This window comes from Actinia tenebrosa, unplaced genomic scaffold, assembly GCF_029948245.1.
Source record: "Actinia tenebrosa isolate PJP-AT-01 unplaced genomic scaffold, QUT_ActTen_1.0 PGA_scaffold6__47_contigs__length_16458017, whole genome shotgun sequence".
In the NCBI taxonomy this organism is placed as follows: domain Eukaryota; kingdom Metazoa; phylum Cnidaria; class Anthozoa; order Actiniaria; family Actiniidae; genus Actinia; species Actinia tenebrosa.
In genome coordinates this window covers 12,149,934-12,171,029 of record NW_028292583.1, presented here as the reverse complement: position 1 = coordinate 12,171,029, position 21,096 = coordinate 12,149,934, and the positions used below count along the sequence as shown (strand labels likewise).

At 37.4% G+C, this 21,096-nt stretch overlaps 2 protein-coding genes across 2 annotated transcripts; both read left to right on the top strand.

Moving 5' to 3' along the window:
• The first annotated feature begins 286 nt into the window (after window positions 1-286).
• On the top strand, window positions 287-13,870 carry LOC116287800 (sister chromatid cohesion protein PDS5 homolog A). Its single transcript, XM_031694493.2, has 39 exons — window positions 287-379; window positions 1,206-1,403; window positions 1,614-1,703; window positions 1,826-1,920; window positions 2,164-2,290; window positions 2,674-2,754; window positions 2,826-2,966; window positions 3,185-3,300; window positions 3,552-3,646; window positions 4,104-4,210; window positions 4,331-4,369; window positions 4,526-4,587; window positions 5,150-5,353; window positions 5,491-5,523; window positions 5,649-5,697; window positions 5,786-5,834; window positions 5,932-6,068; window positions 6,333-6,554; window positions 6,838-6,928; window positions 7,324-7,393; window positions 7,619-7,742; window positions 7,938-8,093; window positions 8,199-8,279; window positions 8,608-8,744; window positions 8,839-8,962; window positions 9,081-9,215; window positions 9,426-9,495; window positions 9,583-9,694; window positions 10,089-10,218; window positions 10,302-10,349; window positions 10,663-10,737; window positions 10,825-10,881; window positions 10,963-11,072; window positions 11,310-11,423; window positions 11,812-12,273; window positions 12,345-12,449; window positions 12,558-12,621; window positions 12,748-13,017; window positions 13,085-13,870. The coding sequence occupies exons 1-39, from the start codon at window positions 332-334 to the stop codon at window positions 13,112-13,114; spliced, it is 4,458 nt and encodes a 1,485-aa protein (XP_031550353.2). The 5' UTR covers window positions 287-331; the 3' UTR covers window positions 13,115-13,870.
• A 252-nt stretch (window positions 13,871-14,122) lies between these two features.
• Window positions 14,123-21,091, top strand: LOC116287802 (uncharacterized). The gene is made up of 26 exons (XM_089039234.1): window positions 14,123-14,303; window positions 14,407-14,437; window positions 14,727-14,843; window positions 15,074-15,191; window positions 15,447-15,578; window positions 15,728-15,869; window positions 15,970-16,009; window positions 16,107-16,183; window positions 16,641-16,714; window positions 16,818-16,928; window positions 16,996-17,042; window positions 17,125-17,329; window positions 17,439-17,500; window positions 17,562-17,621; window positions 17,688-17,799; window positions 18,003-18,050; window positions 18,134-18,235; window positions 18,311-18,355; window positions 18,440-19,162; window positions 19,288-19,410; window positions 19,663-19,780; window positions 19,865-20,015; window positions 20,098-20,160; window positions 20,423-20,495; window positions 20,717-20,770; window positions 20,847-21,091. The coding sequence occupies exons 1-26, from the start codon at window positions 14,123-14,125 to the stop codon at window positions 21,009-21,011; spliced, it is 3,174 nt and encodes a 1,057-aa protein (XP_088895360.1). The 3' UTR covers window positions 21,012-21,091.
• Window positions 21,092-21,096: the final 5 nt, after the last annotated feature.

Sequence of the window (21,096 nt, the reverse complement as noted above, 5' to 3'; positions counted from 1 at the left end):
GACGTGACCAATTACAGTGAATCGTGTAATAAAGATAATTAAGTATTCGATTTGCAAATTATGAATACGACCTTTAGAGATAATTCTTAATAATTCTAATTTGTATTAAAACTAATTTCGAAACTATCTACTTCTATTTTTTCTATTTTTATTTCCATTCGTTTTTTCTTTCCTTTTCTCTTCCTTTCCATTTTCTTTTTTCGCCCTTTCGGGTTTTCTTCTCAGTAAAGTGCGCAAAGCATATTGGGTAATGTTTTGGATCATATTATGGTCTGTTCCCGCCAAAGTCTCCAACAAGTTTGATCTTATAGCATCTGTTGTAATCGAAAAAATGCAGCGTGAAGGTTCAAAAAAAGAGGAACTCTTACGGCAGCTAAAGGTAACCACAGTTCAAGGACACTTAGAATAGATGAATTCTTAACTTTATCATCAGTCATCATCATGATTATTTTAAATATTTAAACGAATATCATCAGTGACAGCAGCTGTGGCGAAGGTTCCCTCGAGTTCGGGACATTCGATGGTTCTTTGCAAACTCGTTTAGAGTAGATCAGTATGTTTTTAGCTACAGATTGATGTTGTGGAAATTATTAATGTATATTTTGAATGATCGTGATTCGCTTTTACATTCTTTTGTAGTATACTATATGATATGTTATAGTTGATCACATTCAGCTTGCTTCCAGGGACCCAGGCCTTCATAAACAATGCGTTGTCTGCCCACAATATTTTCTAGATTTTTTGAAATTTCATAAAAGAGAGAGCTAATTTTTAGGGAGATCATCTAAATGTCTTCGTTTCTAATTCAAAAGTTTAACACATCTGTTATGCAAATTTTATTTCCAATTCTGTATTATTCCATGTATAAACAATGATGTCTGATGCGCTAAAGTAGTTATAGTCTTGAGAGACAAGGTAAATATTCCCCATATTCACTGAGTCTGAGTTGAATACTTGTTTTAGTCTAATTTTAGACTTGAATATCTGAGAAAAGATGAAATTCTGGATTAAGAACATTTTAGTATTACTTCTGGTCAGGCAAACTTTGTGAAACCCCATAATCACTGCTTGAGCAGTGAATACCATCTTCTCATAACTACTGGTTGCTTGAGACCAATCATAGCATGCAAAACTCTATATCAAGTCTAAATTATGGTAAAGGATATTATTTCTTGGCTAAGAGTTTATCTTTGTCCTTTCTCAAGGCTTTAGCCGAGGAGCTTACTAATGCAGAGCAGACAAGTGCTGCTGCCAAACAGTATAATGAAAAGGCTGCATTTCTTGCCAGCCCTCTTGTGCTAAAACACAAAGACAAGGGTGTTCGTCTGTATGCTGCTTGCTGTCTGGTTGATATCCTAAGAGTTTATGCCCCAGATGCACCGTTTGATAAAGACCAGATGTGGGTGAGTACCTTATCTCTATGGAAGGCCATGAATTAATTGATTTTATGTTTCAGAGTATTATAACCTTTTTTTAATAATTATGTAATGAAATATTACTGGTCCAAATGACTGGTAAGACAAAGATTTGACTAGACAAGTTCCAATTCTGGCCGCTTAATTTATGCCTTGCACGATACTAAATCAATGATATTTTATGATCTATTTTTTCAGGATGTGTTTTCGCTGATTATCAGCCAGCTAAGAGCACTAGAACATGGTCCAAAAGGAACAAACTACAAAAAGCATTTCTATATCCTAGAGGTTTGTATTCATTTACATCTTGTTCTCTTTTGCTTGTGTACATATTTATTCGTATTAGCTACCTTATATATCTCTTTTTAAGGATTGCTCTTCAAACAACTTTGTTTCTTTTTCTTTAACAGAGTCTTGCACTAGTGAGGACCTTCAATATCTGTACAGAATATGATTTTCAAGATTTAATCTTAGAACTCTTCAAACTTCTTTTCAGCGTAGTAAAGTATGTACCTTATTATTAGTTGATATACATTCAACATACATGTTACGATTTCCATATTATGCAGGAATCCATCTTGAACGCACCTTCGAACCCACCTATACACGAGCCCCTGGTTTGGGAGAATTGGGCAACCAATTCTCCATGTTATCAAAGTAAAACCTTATTGTTACCTTCTTACTCTTCAAATAATATATTATATTATTATCATATGATTTTGAAATCTGTGTATCAATTTGCTGACAGTGATAGCCACACGGTCAAGGAACAAACGTTTATGGTAGAGATAATGGGTCATATATTTGAAGATAGTGAATCTATATCTCAAGAACTACTGGATACAGTTCTTATTAACATCATTGAGCCACAAAAAGTAAGGATCTTAAATATTCTATTAGGTTGTTTGGGCTTCCTGTGTTAAATATAAGGCTAACTCTGTATTGTGTAGTTCCAGAAATTATCCATTACCCCCTCCCCCCCTCCTCCACAGAGACCCCCTCCTTCACAGAGACCCCCTCCTCCACAGAGACCCCCTCCTCCTCCTTGCCCCCAGAAATTCCAATTTTCTGCCATACAAACTCTGTAATTTGGGAATGGGGGGGGGGGGGGGTATGGATAATTTCTGGAACTAAATTTTTATATATTAGTCACTCTTTCATCAAAATCATCAGTATACATTGATAGAGAAAGAGAATTACTACATACATTGAATATCACAAGAAAACACTTACTTGATTTTTTTCCATTTATTACCAGAGTGAAAATCCTGCAGCTTATAAAGTTGCTAGTAATGTTATCAAAAAATCATCTACAAACATTGAACCATTCATACAAATGGTAAGATCAATCCATATTATCATTCACTGTTGTAATGATACTCTTATTGATATTTTGTCTGTGTCTCTTAGTTCTTTAACAGTGTGCTCACTTTGGGCAAGACTTCAGAAAGTGACTTGGCAGAGAAAGTATATGAACTCATCCTGGAACTCAACAGAATATCTTGTCCAGTTCTCTTGTCTGTTCTACCACAGTTAGAATTTAAACTCAAGGTTTGTATTTCAGTTCATGGAAATCAAGGGTGGTATTGTGGTAGTGCATTTGACTATCACTTCTAGGGTCTCAGATTTGATTGCCGCCAAGTACCATCTTTGAAGATAAATTGGAATTAATACTATATACTTTGCTAATGCTATCTCTGGCTCACTCTTTTATCAGCCCAGTATGCAGTTTACATTATCGGGTTTAGAATTGTTTTCTTTTTTGATAGAGTCCGGATGTTGAGGAAAGACTAGCAGTGACCAAGCTTCTTGCACAAATGTTCTCTGATCCAGCATCTGATCTTGCAACAGAGAACAAGTCCTTATGGAATTGTTACATTGGAAGGTAAGTGCAATAACGATGTAGTGTTATTACTCTCTTGCATCACACCACTAGGGTTGTGTTTTGATTCCTGGACTCAGCATCAGATGTGAGTAGAGATTGTTGGTTCTCTGTCTTAATTCCACAATTTCCTCCCTCTACAAAATCTAAATTCCCTGACTTTGATCAATCTAGATGTTGTTAATCAGGTTTGGATAAAAATTTGAAGATTTTGAAGGAAACAAGTTAAGATGAAATATTGATTTTTTTAACAGATACCATGACATTAATGTTGATGTGAGAATAGAGTGTGTCAAGGAAGCAAAGCATTTCTTGTTACATCATCAAGAACTTGCTCAAGATATCACAGGTGATTTGATTTGATTATCTTTCATCGAATTGAAATCAAAAATATAAAATGATGCCAAGATGATGGTGATAATGATGATATGAATGATGCTGATAGTGTTGGTAAAAAATGATGGTGAAAAATGATGAAAGCGATGAATAATGATGCTGGTTGCCATGGTGATGGTAATGGTGTAATGAAATTGATATTGGTGGTTATTGAAATTATCGCTATGGTGATGATAATATGGTGGTGATATTTATGGGGAGATTCTACATACCAAGCAGATGGTGTAATGTATTTATAGAAATAAAATGAATCACACGTAATATGATAGACGACAACTATAGAATACAATAGATTTTCTGAACAACACATTACATGAACTGAATGCTATGTAGTTTTTCCCAATATTTATGTTATGATTATAAAGCTAGTAATGGTGTGTCATCTATTTTGCTTTTCTTTAATTAACTAGAAAAACTTTGCAGTCGATCAAGAGACCCAGATGAACGAGTAAGACAAGAAGTGGTAACAGTTACTTGTGAGGCTGCAGTAGAAAATATCAAATGCATTTCAGATACAGTATGTCATTTTCTTGTATTCTTTCAATCTTTATCTATGGGCTACCTGTGTCTTCACGTCTACCACAGACAGCCCAAACTATCATATACAATACATTACTAACATCCCTCTTTTCTTTAGTTATTTGATGAAGTTTGTGAAAGAATGAGGGACAAAAAGGTATCTATATACATGCTTTAATATTTATTTAATAAATAAATATTTATAGATTAAAGCAAGTTGTCAACTTTTTAGACCAACAACCCAAATGCTTGGGCTTCCTGTGAAAATGTGATTACAATATTTCTTAGATTGCCTTTCTTTGATATTTTTCAGTGGCATGTCAGAAGAGAGGCCTTGACTTGTTTAGGAAAGTTATATAAAAAGTGTACTACAGGGTAAGCTATTAGCCTGTAATGAATGCTGGGAGGCCCGTATGGGAAGCATGGGTGGTGTGTACTGCTATGCGATGCCTCTCACCAAGGGCTTGGTATCGTATGTGAGTAGAGTGGTTTGCTGGTTCTCTTCCGTGCTTCAAAGACTTTTCCCTTAGGTTCTCTGGTTTTTCCTCCCTCCAAAAATCAACTCCTAAATTCAAATTTCATCTATCGGCTGCCTTATCAGTTGGGCTGCAAAATCTGTTAGGCATTACATCATCCACCTAAGAGTGGTAAATGCATTAGAGGATAAGACAAGAAATGTCACCCAGTCTTAGTGACCAGAGGTCCCAGGGACCCATGATTTTCACTACAACTGAGTATAGACCCCTTGATTTCCTAGAGGAATTGTTCTGGGGGACAAAACAATAGGCTGTCTTTTCATATGCAAAAGAAATCCATTGTTTTGTCCCCCAGAACAATTCCTCTAGGGCCTCAGTGCAAGGGGTCTATAGAATCTTTTCCTACTAGAGCTTTTAATATAACTTGTCCTTGACAGTGTTTTCTTGTATCATTTAATAAGACCCACAGCTGATCCTCAAGCATCTAAGAAATTATCCTGGCTTCCAAGTAAATTACTAAAGGGTTACTACCAGAACATGGTTGAAGACAGACTATGTGTGGAAAGAGTGTTATCAGGATGTCTGGTTCCTGTCTCACTTCAGACCCAAGAAAGAATGAAGCGTTTAATGTCAGTCTATACAAAACTTGATCATCATGCTGTCGAGTAAGAACAAAATACTTATCAACTAGAGATTTATATATTGTTTCAAAACCAATTCAAATAACATTAGAGATTTATATATATTTTTTAAACCAATTCAAATATTATTATTAATTTTTCGTTTGCTTCTTCTTTTGTAGGGCATTTAATATACTATTAAAGTGCCAGTCAAAGTAGGTTAATGAAATGATACTATTGCTAATTGTTAAACTATTTATTGGTACTGAAGCAAGGAGTAAAGTTTCCATGGCGCGTCACCTCTGCTTGGTCTTTATTTTTTTTTGTTTTCATTTCACAGTGTACGAGCAGATCTTGCTGCATTAGTGGAACTATCTGAAAAGGAAAAAGTAAGGAATATATCACTAATCAGTAATTATTTCTGGGTATATCAGATAATGGTATATTTATCATTGATATGTACTCTTTGTCCATTAGACAGAGGAAAATAACTCACTGATGATGTCCCATGTGATTACCCTAGCAAGTAAGTACAATACCTGCCTTTTATTGATGGATTGAATTATCCTTAAGTCATATATAATGACACTGTTATTATATATATATATGTCTTGGCACCCTAGGGGCATTGCCGGAGCCTTTTAAAGCCCAAGAGAACCTAAAGAAGTTACAATCCATGTTAGTTGAGGCCAAAACAAGAGACCTTTTTAAGATCTGCATCAATCCTGACTCAGGCTGTCCTGCTGTTTTCAAGGCTGTGGTACGTTAACTCATTTATTAATACAGTGGTACCTGTATTACACCTTCACAACTTTGTTTGTTGTCTGCTGAATAAAGTGTGTCTGCTGAACAGAAGTTTGTTTTAAAATATATAAAAAAGTTTAAGACTGTGCTAGTATTTATGCAGTTGTCTCAGCTTAATAAAGGTATCACTGTATCATTTTGCTGACTTACATCTGTTGACAGGCAGTACTACAACAGCAACTGATTCAATTATATTTTTGCTGTTGATTCTTAATCGTAGAGTGATATCGTTGTGAAGCTTGGTTCAAGGAACCATATCTTGGAGACTGTCAAGGCTCTTCTTGACCGAGCAGCTCCAGTGATGGTCGACGCATCATGTGTAAAGGTTCTTCTGTCAATTGTTAAGAATATTATTGAAGGCTTAGGAGAAGAGGATGACGAGTTTGACGAACAGGATGATTCTGACACCACTAAAGTCATCAAAGGAATGAAACTACTTGTTGTAAGTACGAAGGGTAATAATCTGAACTATGCCCCAGATGCTCAGTTGACTGGCTGTCTGCCATTTTTTTAAAAACTGTTGCCAATGCAATGGATGTGTGATGGTGGACTGTCATTGGAGTAGTTGTGGGATGTCAGCTGACAGTCGGCAGGGCATCTGGGGCACCGCATATTATCAGTACAAAGTATGAATGTATTGGAAATTTGTCAGGCATATGTTCTGTCTTCATAATCATCATCAAAACAGATTGTGTAAGATCACCTACATTTTTTCCTGTCTGCAGGTACTATCAGGGATATTCCCTTCTCATTTTAAGAATACTGAATGTTATGAAACTCTTTTGGTCCTTTTGAAGCATCAAGATCAAGAAATAGGTATCTAAGAAATATGTGTTGCTCAACAATATTTTCTTTATAGAATAATACAGTAATGAGACTAAGCCAAGCAGCACTTTCATGTGGCTTGAATGGTCACATAAAATAACGGTCCCTTGTCTTCACGCTACCTCACCTGCAATTGAGGAACATAAAAGAACCATTGACGACATAAAGAAATCCTTGCATTGACCGGCCTCAGTGTCTGACCTTTACTAATGATTTCTTTATAGGTAGATTGTGGGATAGGTGTGAGGATTTTAAAGGGTTCAAAGATTGATGGACCCTTCGAAGGAGACCCTTCATGTGCAGTACCAGCATCTGGAAAAACTCAAATGATACCAGCTAACAGCTGTCATTCAAGTTAACTAACCAATAGTTTTCTCGTATTTCAGTTAACTATGCCCTCCATATCTTGAGCAATGTTGGCGAAGGAATGGAATCTGTAGACAAGGAGGTTGTACAGTAAGTATCCCATCCACTTTCTCTTCTCTTATCCCATTTGCCCAGACCCATTCCTATTATTCTATGCCATGAATCTATACATTTTGATGAAAAAACCCAAAAGCCCTTGGACATTTCTAATTTGTTCAGACCTTTCCAATGCTTCCCATTTCCTAATCATATCTCATTCCCATTCCCACCTATCGTAAGGTCATTTGAAGTGTAATATTTTGATACATTTTCCAGGTATTATCAACCAGTGCTTTCAAAGTTTGCATGTAAAGGAACCCCTCAACAAGTTAAATATGCCATGAAGTCAATATCAAAGATCTTTAAAGACCCAACATCGTTGTTTGAGAGAATATTTGCTGTAAGTACGAATGTCATGAACTGCATTTTGACATGAACTAAAGCACATGTTAGATAGATGCTTTGTGGTCTGAAATGGAAAAACATTACGCCCAAGGTAAAAAGGTCTATTTTGACTTTGATCAGCCCAGAGGTTGGTTCAGGGTTCAACAAGGTTTTAACTTGAAGGTTACTAATGATTGAGTTTCTGTTGTAGAGGGTTCTGGAAAACTTAGATTATGATTATCCATTGCTCTTGTCCCACCTGACGGCACTGGCCCAGATAGCTGTGTTAGCTCCAAGCATCTTTGAGACAAAACAGAAAGCCATCATCAGAGACTTTGTGGTCAAAGAACTTCTGGTTAAAGACAGGGTATGCATTTACTTGACTATTAACGTGGTGTGAAAGAATATTACTTGAATGTGCTGTGAGTTATTTCAAGAAGTAAAATAAATATTTGGTTTTATCTGAGTTCAGAGCACAGTAGAAGAGTCTGATTCACAAGGAGATGAAGAATGGTGTGATGACTGTGATGTTACTAGAGAAACTCAAGCAAAGGTAAGAAAAAAGCTACATACTACACCTTTTGATGCCCATTAATATAGAGAATGTCATTAATACCAAAAAGATTATCTAGCAATGAACAGAAAAAGGTGTACTACCAAGCTATAGAAAAGGCATTTCTAGAGGAGGAAATGAAAAATTATTAAGATAGGAAGAGAATAAGTGAAAGCAAAAAGACATAAATGAATAGAGGAACAATAAATAGAACCAATAAGTGGAAAGATATCTTCGACAATGTCCTTAAAGTAAGTGAATATAGTTGAAGTTTAAAAAAGTTGGTCATTGCTCAATATGACAAAAGCATTATCACTGATTGGTCTAGGTGAAAGGAATCAAATTAATGGTGCGATGGCTACAAGGGTTACAAGGTAACCACATGAACTCAGCTTTACCTGTACTAAGATTGTTGTGTACACTGTTAGCACATGGTGGAGATCTGCAGAACAACGGCTGTGTATGGTAAGTGGCATTGTGTTATCTATCAATAAACAGCTCTTAACTCTTGCCACAGTTTTCTATAGTAACAGGGTTTTGTTGTGTTAATTATTCTCAGCTCTCATGACTGTTCTCGTCTGCGATTGGCTGCAGCTTGTGGTATACTGAAAATTGCTCAAGAGCTTCACTATGACGAGGTCATTGCACTTGAGCACTTTCAACAGCTTGCCCTCACATTGCAGGTATTAGAAGTTTTCACTATGCTAACACAATATAATACTTTAATACTTTACTTTTACTCAAAATTATCTTAATTCAAAATGTCTGTATTTTTTAACTTGCAACTATTCTTTTTTGAAGGATTTTTGTGTTGAAGTCAGAAATACGTTCACCAAAAAGCTCCAGAAGGCATTAGAATCTCTTAAGCTTCCACTAGAATACCTGGGGATATTTGCATTAGCTGCCTCTGAGACTGACAAGGACAGGAAAGCTAAGGTATGATATGATGTATTCACTTCTAAACCTGCTGCACAACCAGGGTAGCACAGAGCTTGTGCTTGACATGTGACTTGGGCTTATATAAATATGTGACACTTGAATTTTTAAAAACATTATGGAATGAAACCTGATACTGATCCCCCTCTAATTCTGTGCTACCCTGCACAACCTGATTACATTTGCTTCTCTCCGTCTGCATTTAATCAGATACGGCAGATGATTTCCAGGAATGTTACCATCAGACGAGAATACCTCAAACACCATTCAGCAGCGCAAGGTAGGTTTTCTTGTTTCTTTGTTGTTTCTTTGTGTGTGAATCTTGTGCCTCTTTGTTCTAAGGAAATGTAATATTCCTGTTTTTCAGCATGTTCACACTCATTGTTACCAGAGTACGCCCTCCCTGCTGTCATCCACCTGTTGGCTCATCATCCTGACTTCAAGCCAAAGGAACATGATTCATTGGTTAAGTTTAAAGAGTAAGTTTTACTGAACCTTGAGAATTACAGCACCTCAGAGTATAGACCCTTGCATTTGACATCAAAGCAGCTCAATTTGGAAGACAAAACAATAGGCTTTTTAAATCTCCTGAGAATTGGAAAACTATTGTTATGTCCTCCATATTGAGCTGCATTCTGACGTGCTGCAAGGGACTGTCTATTGGAATACCATATTTGTTGCACTTTTAAACAAAACAAGCTATGTGAGTAGAAAACTCTTTGACAGTAACCGATCAAGGGGATGTTCACAGATATTCACACAGTACAGTACTGTATATCACAGTATACCACTACACTGATGTTGTTCCTCTTACGCAGTAAGCTCATTTATTCTTTGGCTCACTTTTTATTAATGGAATCATTTTCTTCTCAGTTATTTGTGGTTCTTCATGGAGCCTATTTTGTCCAACAAGACAGAGAATGCTGGGCTCTTGAAGAAGATTGTAGAGACCATCAAGCAAACTAAAGATGCACAAAACCCCGATGATCAAGATGCCAATGAGGTATAGAAATAAATAATGTAGTTATTTCTTGTTTAATTTGAGATTTTTATCATTAATTGTTTTTGTTTTTTTCATTGTTGCAGGCATTGTATACTGTATGTGATCTTACCTATGGACTTATCATAAACAAGGTTTGTTTATTTATTTATCCATTAATTCATGCCTTCCTTCCATCACACCACATCCATTCACTTTTACCCATTTATTATACAAATAAAACTATTTACCTATCTATCCATTAGTTTTATCTATCTCATTTTTTCTTTTATTCATCCATCCATCAGTGCCTTCCATCTGTCCCATGCATTTGCATATTCATTTATTCATTCATTAGACAACTATAACAATTTGCCTTTCCATCCATCCATTGATTGTCAGTCATTTATCCCAACTTTTATTCATTCATTCTTCCTACCATTCATTCACATTTATTTCTCATCATAGGCAAGTGGTCTGGTAATGGAGGAGTTTCCAGGTAATCCTGTCTTGCCTAAAAAGATGTTTCTTCCAGGAAAAATGGTGAGTTAAGTACTACTCGTCGACCAGTAAATCATTCCTCTACTTATTATTTATTTACCCCTAACCATCTGCATTGTATTTCTTCAGGATGTGCCAAACACTAAGTCATATCTGCCACCAGGATTCGTGTTCTTTCATGGCAAGGTAAACACTACAAAAAATACTATACACTTATTGCAGATAATTGAGATAATAATGATATTGTAAACTGTGTTATTTTTACAGCAAAGAAAAGCTGTCCCTTCAGAATCAGCCAAGTTATCAACCTCCAACAACAAAGGCAAGAAGACTGCAGAACCGAAGAGTAAAAAAACAGCTACTAAAGGGTCAGTCAAGTAAGTCTAATGTCGTAATAAATGCTTCTTCAACCAAATGTGTCGTATCAGTAATACACCTGCCACCTCTTTGGTGGGGTGTGAGTTTGCCGAGCATTTTACTTGACTTAAGGTTTTCCATGCATGGTTTATAGTTACCCGACTTAAATAAGATTAGAGATCAGTGTCTCCAACATTGTAAGCATTCATTCTATTGCCAGTCCTAATGTTATAGTTCTGCGCTATCAATTTGTACAGGAATTCTAAGAAGACTTTTAAAGAAATGGCCAACAAAATTGATGTTGATGATGATGACAGCATTAGTGAGGCTACAGACGATACAGTGGAGAGTGGGCCAGACAAGAACACAAGGTTAGCAATGACGATGATCGGGTGGTCATAATGGTTTGGATACGGGTGTTGATAATGATGGTGGTGACACGAGTGAAGCGTTAGTAATGACGATGATCGAGTGGTCAGTAGTGGCGATGGTTAAGAAGATGATACTGTAATCTTGGCACCCAATGAGGCTTCTACTTATGTTAAAAAAGTATGCGGCTTAGATGATGATGATGGTGATGATGATAATGATGATGGTAATGATGATGATGATGATGGTAATAATGATGATGATGGTAATAATGATGATGCATGATGATGATGATGGCGGCAGCGGTGGCGGCGGTAATGGTTAGGATTGGAATATTTTTTATTCACATGCAAAGTCCTATAAAAAAATTTGTTTCTTATTTGTTTTAAGGAAAAGATCAAGAACTGCTACCTCGACCCAGCAAAAACCGCAAACAAAAAAATCAAAATTAACAGAAGAGGAAACGGGAAGCGAGAAAGCTGAATCTACTGTTTCCGGTGAAGACGATGATTCAGGACCCGTAGAGGATCAGCCAGAAATAACAAAGAAAACAGAAACGAGTAATGCTGTTAAAACAAATGAAAAAAAGAAGCCATCTAAAACACCCTCCTCGCCGGCACCGGGGACCAGATCCTCACGTCGTCTTGCTGGGAAGGATAAAGAAGAAAGCATTCCTGCTACAGACACTACAAGTAGAGGGAAAACTGTGCCCTCCCCGGTCAAGCAGTCTCCGAGAAAAGATAGCACTAATAAGACTGCAAGTAGCCGATCATCACCCAGGAAGAATCAAAAACCATCGCACAATAAAAGATCGCCTTTTAAAATGGACTCACCCATCAAAACTACCAAAACGTGAGTAACCAAAAAGATTACTAGTAACGCTTTGGCACTCCTTTATTGAGGTGTCTTGTTTTATTTGTTAGAATAATGAAGATTCCTAAAAGACTTAAATCAGAACTGGATACCTTACCAGAAGATGAACCCTCGGACAGTGACAGTGAAATACTTAAAACACCTCTCGCTTCAAGGTATCTACACAAGTACTTAACTATAGGAATGTTGCTAACACGATGGAATTTGCGATACACTTTTAGTAGAATATTCATGACTTAAAAATACTGTTATGCTTATTATAGGAGAACCAAACGAAAACCAGAAGTCAATGGAATATCATCGCCTTCAAAGAAACGAAAAACACAAGTATGTAAAAAAATTTTAGATATAGACTCTAGCCAAATCCCCCTCCCTCGGCGTATCTCAGGCGCGCGACTAAATAGTGTAAGCTTTGACGTAACATGAATTGAACACCTTTCTTCCAATTTATAGGAACCTAAACCAAGTCCTTCGAAGAAACAGAAAACTTTGGTAGCAAGTCCATCAAAGAAACCAAAGAATGTTACAAAAAGCCCTTCCAAGAAACAATCTAGTCCTTCCAAGAAGAGAACTTCGCCAGTCTCAAGTCCTGCCAAGAAGAGAACTACGCAAGTATCAAGTCCTTCCAAGAAAAGAACGACGCCAGCCTCAAGTCCTTCCAAGAAAAGAACGATGCCAGCATCAAGTCCTGCAAAAAAACCTACACAGCATGCTGCATTAAATGTAAGCATAAACTGTGAAATACATGCAAAGTTTTCATTTTCCACTGACGTTTTTCCTTCTTTACTAGGTGAAAAGAAAAAGTACAAGAAGAAGATGAAAATAATTCGATCCTGGAGGATCTTTAACATCGCAAAGCTGTATGCTATTCATTTTCTTTTATTCTACTTTATTCTTAAAGAATATAGTGCAAAAAAGGTGGAAAATGTCAGTTGTTTATTCTATTTCATTGTACTTCAGTAGAGGTCTTAGAATGCACTTTGCAGTAAGCCTAACCTTACATACCATCCACGACTTCATCTTAACAATCCTGATATTATTTTGTAGCCAATCGAATTACACTACACAAGACAACTCCAGGCGTCTGGACTTTTTTATTCCATCAAACAAAAAGTAAAAATTACTGCCTCAAATGTATGGTATACATCAGCCGCAGTTGACTTGAAGGCGTAATTCAGAAAATGGGAGTTACCATTTCTGTATTCTTCTCATTATCGTTCGTTCTCCTTTGTTCGTTTCATTTTGCATATCTTTAAGACGACTAAGAACAGAGTTATTCTCTGCTTGTAAATAATATTTCTTAGTAAGTCAGTGGGATATTCCACTCTTATATTCAGATTTCGAAACATTGTCCATTTCAAGATTTTAGGAGATTTTCCCACATGTTGTGGGATCATGAATAATCTCGGATTTCTCCGACGAGGAATGATTCAACAAGACACAGTATTTTAGAACAGAACGACTGTTTATGATGATATAGTTATAGTTTGATACGGAGAATTTTAAGAGTACAGGCGTTGTTCAATATTTTACCTGTAAAGATCTCCATATTAATGAATAAAGGTTTTTAAAGTTTTTTTTAGAGTCGTTTGTGCGTTGTGAAATCTTATTATGCGTCACTTCCTGTGCTTACAGGGAGCTGCAAATTTTAAGATAGCTGGTTTTCAACGAGGAGAACCAAGCATGCGACCATTATTTTTACGCGCCCAGTAAATGCCGGAGTGAGAATGCAATTAACCTCTGGGCCGCAGGGTAGAGAAGAGGTGTAGCGACAAAATGAGTTATGGGTTTCCTGTGTTACGGAAAAGGCCAGGTTACTCAAACCAAGATGGCTACCTTATCACACGGAGCAAGGAAGTTCTACGAAGTTCCAGGCGTTTATTTAGCGACAAAAAAGAAAGAAAATCAATTATCTCAAGATAAACCAATAGAGGACTTATTAAAGTATATCAATGATAGCTGTATTGGTAACGAAACTACGTTTAGTGGGCCGTATGGTCCTCGCAAAGGTAAACTAAAGCAATAATATTTTGTTTATCATTTCATGCTGTTTAATTATTTTTTTATAAAATTGTTATGATACGTCTTTTTATAATTTCCTTTTCATTTTAGTGGTGTATTGTGATTACACGGCTTCAGGAAGGTCAGTATTGAGAATACATCATATTTCGTAATTCCATAAACTATCCATTCTCACGCCCCCCCCCCCCCCCCCCCCATCGGTGGAATTTTTTCAAAGACCCCTCACCCCTGGAAATTCCAATTTTCTTCCATACGAACTCTGTAAAATATTTTTCTTTTTCTGACCCACCACCCTCATCCCCCTCGGAAATTCCAAATTCCTTTGGGGGGGGGGGATGGCTAATTTCTTGGACTACACATTTTGAAGCTGTCATTTATTTATTAAGAGATTATTTGTTTTGCGTTGCCAGGTCCCTTAGTTTTATCGAGGACTACATAAGAGATCAAGTACTGCCTCACTATGGCAACACTCACACAACTACAACAGTGACGTCACTACAAACAACCTTGTATCGACATGAGGCAAGGTACCCATTACTGTACATATCGACCTTTATTTTTACGTCAGAATAATCACTGATAGTCATCCCAGAGGGAGCATATCATCTTGTCAGCAATGATCCACTGTGTCCATACCTCTCCTTTAGAGGAGCATAGCTGCTAGGACATTTACGAATGCCCCTACATCTTGGAAGTTCTGAACTAATTAATACTTATTGATTACAATTAATATATTTGTGGTAATGACTTATTTTAGAGATATCATCAGAAATGCAGTCAATGCTGGAGAGAGTGATGCTGTGATTTTTACTGGTAGTGGATGTACAGCAGCAGTACACAAACTCATTCATGCACTTCACTTGAAGCAGTCTCCGGTATGGTATATAGCTGCTGTAGTCTGTATCTGATGGTGATCATTATTCACTATGAGATATATGTACCTGTCTATCTTAACCACCCTCCCCTCCCCCCAAATAAAATGACACCCATTAGGATGTATATCAAGATGGCTGTCATGAATATGGAAATTAAATGTCTCCAGATGAAGAGGACCAAATAATTGTACCGCATGTCATTGTAATGCTAAGACTATAGTTTTGTTCTATACTTATATTCATTTGATGTCTTAGATTGTATTCATTGGGCCATTTGCACACCATTCTGCCATATTGCCTTGGAAAGAGGCTGGTAGTGAGATTGTGTGGATTGAGCAGAATGAACAAGGGACTGTTGACCTAACAGACTTGGAAGACAAACTCAAGGTAATTACAAATTATAAAATTCAATTTGATATGTGAGTTAGTCATGCTCAGTCCAGAGGTTGTTTCAGATTTGAGAGATGGGCATTTTGCCAGCACTCAAGATTGTCCTGACTTCTAACATAAATTCATGTATTTTCTATTTTCTCTAGAGGTTCAGCACAGCAGACAGACAAATGATTGGTTGTTTTGCCACAGCATCTAATGTAACTGGTATATTATCAGATACTAATACAATAACTGCACTACTACATCGCAATGGTGCTCTTGCATTCTGGGATTATGCAACTGCAGGTAATGCAAAATTGGATCCTATTCTTTTCTTTCATCATTTCCCATATTTATATATTGCTTTCATAGTTCTACATTCCATATCAATCTTTGTTTTTTACAGGACCATATGTAGATATCAATATGAATCCACTGGTTACGAGGTAAAGTACTCTCTAAAAGAATGTGTGAACAGGTGACCATTTAGTAAGTGAAATGATTATTGTTGTTATTTTTGTTGTCTTTTGTCTTTTTTGATAGTGATGACCAAACATTGGTTTACAAAGATGCCATGTTCTTGTCAGCACATAAGTTCATTGGTGGTGTAGGAACACCAGGTACTGAGCTGGACATTAATTTCTTTCTTTACAGCATGTCTGATATATTCATTTCTTAGGCCCCGTCCACCATGCCAGATAAATTTGAATCTGCAACTTTCATGCCGAAACCAAAAAAAAAGTTTTCCATCCACACATGAAAATGGAGAAAATGTTTCACTTCCACACTAGTCTGATCAGAGGCGGCAAAAACGCTTCATTGCACATCTGAGCATGCGCATCGAAGCTGAAATTGAGCCCACAGTGAATTGTTAGCCTTCTGGCCAAGTTCCCATGAGAATCAAATAGTTCCGGATACAAAATGTTCTCCATCCACACTAATATGGCTAGACAGTGTTTTCAAATTCAATAAAGTTGCAGGTTCAAATTTATCCGGCATAGCGTGGATGGGGCCTGAGGTATATGATCTTTAGGAGGCCCTGCAATAATCCTCATTTGCTGGCCATTTTTGTTTCAGGAATTTTGATTGCCAAGAAGAAGTTGTTTCAAAATCCTGTCCCCTCGGGATGTGGAGGTGGCAGTGTGTTCTTCGTGAGTACCACTAAACAAATCATGTCTTTCTTGACTTCAGAGTAATGAAAAAAACAATGAAATCACTGATGGATAAGGTTCATATATTTATTGTTTTGTGCAGGTCACTGAAAATACCCATCGGTATCTTAAAGAAACAGAGACCAGAGAAGAAGGAGGGACTCCAGCAATAGTTGAATCTATCAGAGCAGGATTGGTGTTTCAACTCAAACAGGTGAGAGAAAATAAGAAGACTGTATACAAGTATTCATATTTTTACTAATGAGTACACTTTATGACAGGCTGTGGGACATGATACAATTATGTCTAGAGAAGAGGATCTCTGCAGGTAAAACATGGTCTTTTTTCCCAACCCTTTGTTTTGTCTATTTTTCAATAATATTGCCATCTAACTTTTTTTTTTGTTTCAGGAAGGCATTGTCAGCTTGGTCCAGTATCCATAACCTTGTCCTTCTTGGTAGTAAAACAGCCAAACGTCTACCAATCTTCTCATTCCTTGTCAGACATCCAGAGAGTGGCTTGTTTTTGCACTACAATTACATTAGTGCTTTATTAAATGATATCTTCGGCATCCAGTCACGTGGTGGGTGTGCCTGTGCTGGCCCCTATGCACAGGTGACTGAAATCATTTATGTTTTGTCTGTGAAAATCACATCTCCATTAGATATTGTTTCCTAATAAATGGATTAATGTGGATGTTGATATTTATCTTAATGAATAATAGGATTTGCTTGGAATGGATGAAGGTCTTGCGCAGGACTTTGAGTCCCTTCTTCTAGAGGACAGGTAATGAAAATGCTCTATTTTTCAACATGAAGTAAAAGCTAACCTTTTTATTTGTTTGTAGTCGTCTGGATAGAACACATCTTAGACGTTACAATGAATATTCAGAGCGTGAAATCTTGAGGTAGGTTTGTTATGAGGCACCCCTTGCTTTCATTCATTTATTGATATGTTACTCATTGTTCACCAGACCTGGGTTTGTACGCCTTAACCTGCCATATTTCATGTCAGATGATTATGCAGAGTTTGTTATCAAAGCTGTTACCATGGTAGCAGAACATGGCTGGAAGCTCCTCCCACAGGTACGATGACATAAGGCACTAATAAACCTACCTTTATAATCCTGAATAATGTCTTATCGATGTATAAATTCTTGTATTCAGAGCAAAGATTATTATAGATTGTACGAGATATTTCAACTGCATTTCAACGAATAATGACTGTGTTTGGTTCTTATCTTATTGGTTCCAATCTTTTCCTTATTTCTGCCTTTTTCTCCATACAGTATATGTTCAATCCAGAAACTGGAGAATGGAAGCACAGAAGGCATAAGGTAGTCTGGTATACTCCATACTGTAATGGGTTTCCTGTGTTTGTGAACGCTCTTTTACTCATTTCCATATTTGTTTTCTTCAGGTTTTCCGTGACCGAAAGTGGCTTGGTTCAATAAGCTATTCCAATGGTCACATGACATATCCACCCCCTGCAACACATGAAGAACCCCCCACAGATCTCCAGGTGACGTCATACATCTTGATGCTAACTCATTCATGTCAGTAATGATACTCATGAATCTGATCTTTTTGATTGTAGGACATTTTAGCGACAGCTGAGGAGGTATTCAAGAAAGCTGAAAAGGTATACCGTGCAACGCAAGCGATATTTGTCAGTACAGTTTTCCGTGGTATATCAGTATTAATGCAAGTGTTGTTCTTATTTCAGGTCGTAAATACTGTCAGTGACCACACCCTTCTTCTTGGTGAGGAAGGCGAGAAGCTAAGATGGTTTCTATTACCGAGTGAAGCAGCAGCGATTTTATCTGGAGAAAAACCGTCATATTTTCCTAAATCACCTCCTTTTAGCCCGCCTGCATGGGACACAAGCTCTGGCACTCGCATTACCAAGAAACTACTGAAAAAATACTGTGAAAACGGAGAGAAAATGTCAGTTGAATCAGAAAGTTGTTGTAAGAAGGATAGAATGAATAAGAATGACAGGGAATTAAATGAATTAACACAGAAAGAATTTAATGACAAGGAAAACCAGATGAACAATACTGAAAAGCAAGATGATTATAAACAATGTGAACTGGATCAAAATATAACTTTTTCCGACAATAAACCAAAGCAGGGACTTTGTGATGGTAGAGAGAGTATAGATTCTGATCATAACGGGACTATAAACGAGGCTGATCAAGTAACAGGAGTATTGGCGATGAATGTTCAAGATTCCAGTGAAGAAATATCTGCTTCAAAAAGGGCTGACTGTAGGATATTAGGTGCAGCGTGTCCCTTAAGACAAAACATGAAAAAAGCTTCCGATAAGATTGACAAGAATGACCCTGTCACTGATGAGGTTGAACAGATACACGAGAATGAGAAAGATGGAGTAGCCAAACCTATGTTTTTTCATCCTCCGAAAAGCATTTTTAAACCAACAATGGAGGTAATATTTGTGCACGTTACTTTGCTCTCCGCCTTCTTTCCCCTCTCTTTCTCTCTCTTTCTCTTTCTTTCTCCTTTCTTCTCTGCTTGTATTTGTTTGTTTGTTTAAAAATCGTTTCTTAACAGGCCATCAAGGAATACTCCATGATTAATAATGGCGATCGTGTGTTGGTTTGTCTGTCTGGAGGAAAAGACTCACTCACGTTACTTCACACTCTACATCAGTACAAGTACTGTGCAAAGGCCAAGGTATGGCAGCAAGAAAACATGAACTATCATAGTTAAAATTCTCTTGATGGCTGTCAATCAGTCGGCCGGTTGGCCAGCCGACCTGTCAGTCAATCATTCAGTCGATTGTCAGTTCAGTCACCAGTCAGTCAGTCAAGTCAGGATAGCAGATCCCACCTTAATACTAGCTCCTTATGACGTAACTCTGACTCAAGCATGCTCCATGTTAAACTATCTGGGTCTAATCTTGCCTCTTTGTTCTTCATGTACCAGGGAATTGAGTTTGATATTGGGGCAGCAACAGTTGATCCTCAGTCAAGTGCATACGACCCCAGGCCACTCATTCCTTACCTGGCTGCTTTGGGAGTGCCTTACTTCTTTGAGGAACAAGGTAAAACTAACTCCACCTACCCCTCCCTTCCGACTATCTTTGTAAATTATATTTATTTACTAACTATTGATGTACTACCACTAGATATCATTCAACAAGCAGCAGATCTATCAGTCTGCGAGTCTATCTGTAGCTTCTGTTCAAGAATGAAGCGTGGACGTCTTTACGCATGTGCAAGGCGCGAGGGTTACAACGTGCTTGCCATGGGTCAACATCTGGATGACTTGACTGAAAGGTAAACAGGCATCCTTCCACTAAACAACAACATAAAGTAATATTTGGTTTTGCCTTATTTTTATTTTATTTTTTTCCCCCAGTTTTCTTATGTCAGCTTTTCACAACGGTTTTTTGAAGACAATGAAAGCTAACTACACCGTCAGGTACCTAAGCATCTGAAGCAAATCAATGTACTGTTATTTGTGGTTAGGCTGTGAAAAACAGTTTCATCCAATCACCAGCTTGCGCGCAAGTTCCCATAACCATCATAGAATCCATTGAGGTAAAAATAAGTCCCACCTGAGTGGAAGTGAATCGGAACGCAGATAACTCATATATCAGTCAAACCAAGTCCTTGCTGTTAGTCGTTATTGATGTTCGTGTGTTTATTTGTATTTTGATTGTTGTTTTTTTTGGTACTGACAGGGAGGGTGACTTACGGGTCATCAGGCCCATGGTTTACGTACGGGAAAAGGAGCTTCGACAATTTGCTGAAAAGGTACACTGTCTTCATTGTTACAGGGCGCGAGATATTCCCTTTCCCGTTAAGGCAGACACACGGTGCAACATTGCGCGCAAAATTGCAGACAATGTTGCGCAGGGCGCTAATTAGGTACCTAATAAGCGCCCTGATGTTGCGTCGTGTGACATGGCTCGCAACATCGATTGCCTGCAACATTGCGCGTGCACCGTGTGACGTCACTGATTTATTTATTTCAGGTGAAGTTGCCTGTTATTGCAGAAAATTGTCCTGCTTGTTTTGAAGCTCCTAAGGTTAGTAAAACAACCAAAATAACGATAATTATCAATAACAATAATTCGTTAACCTCATAATATTCAATGGTATTAGGAGAGACACCGCACCAAGCAGTTACTGGCAGCTCAAGAGCTTCTCTTCCCCAACATCTACAATAGCTTATTAACGGCTATGAAACCGCTCATGGCAAAGAACCGAGTGGGAATGGAATCTATAAGGTTGAACAGAACTGATGATGATGATGATGACTACCCATGAGCACCTTGTCCGTATTATTTTCTTTCGCCTTTTTTAAATATGTTATGATTATTTATTAAATTATTCAATGTAACCATTAACACAG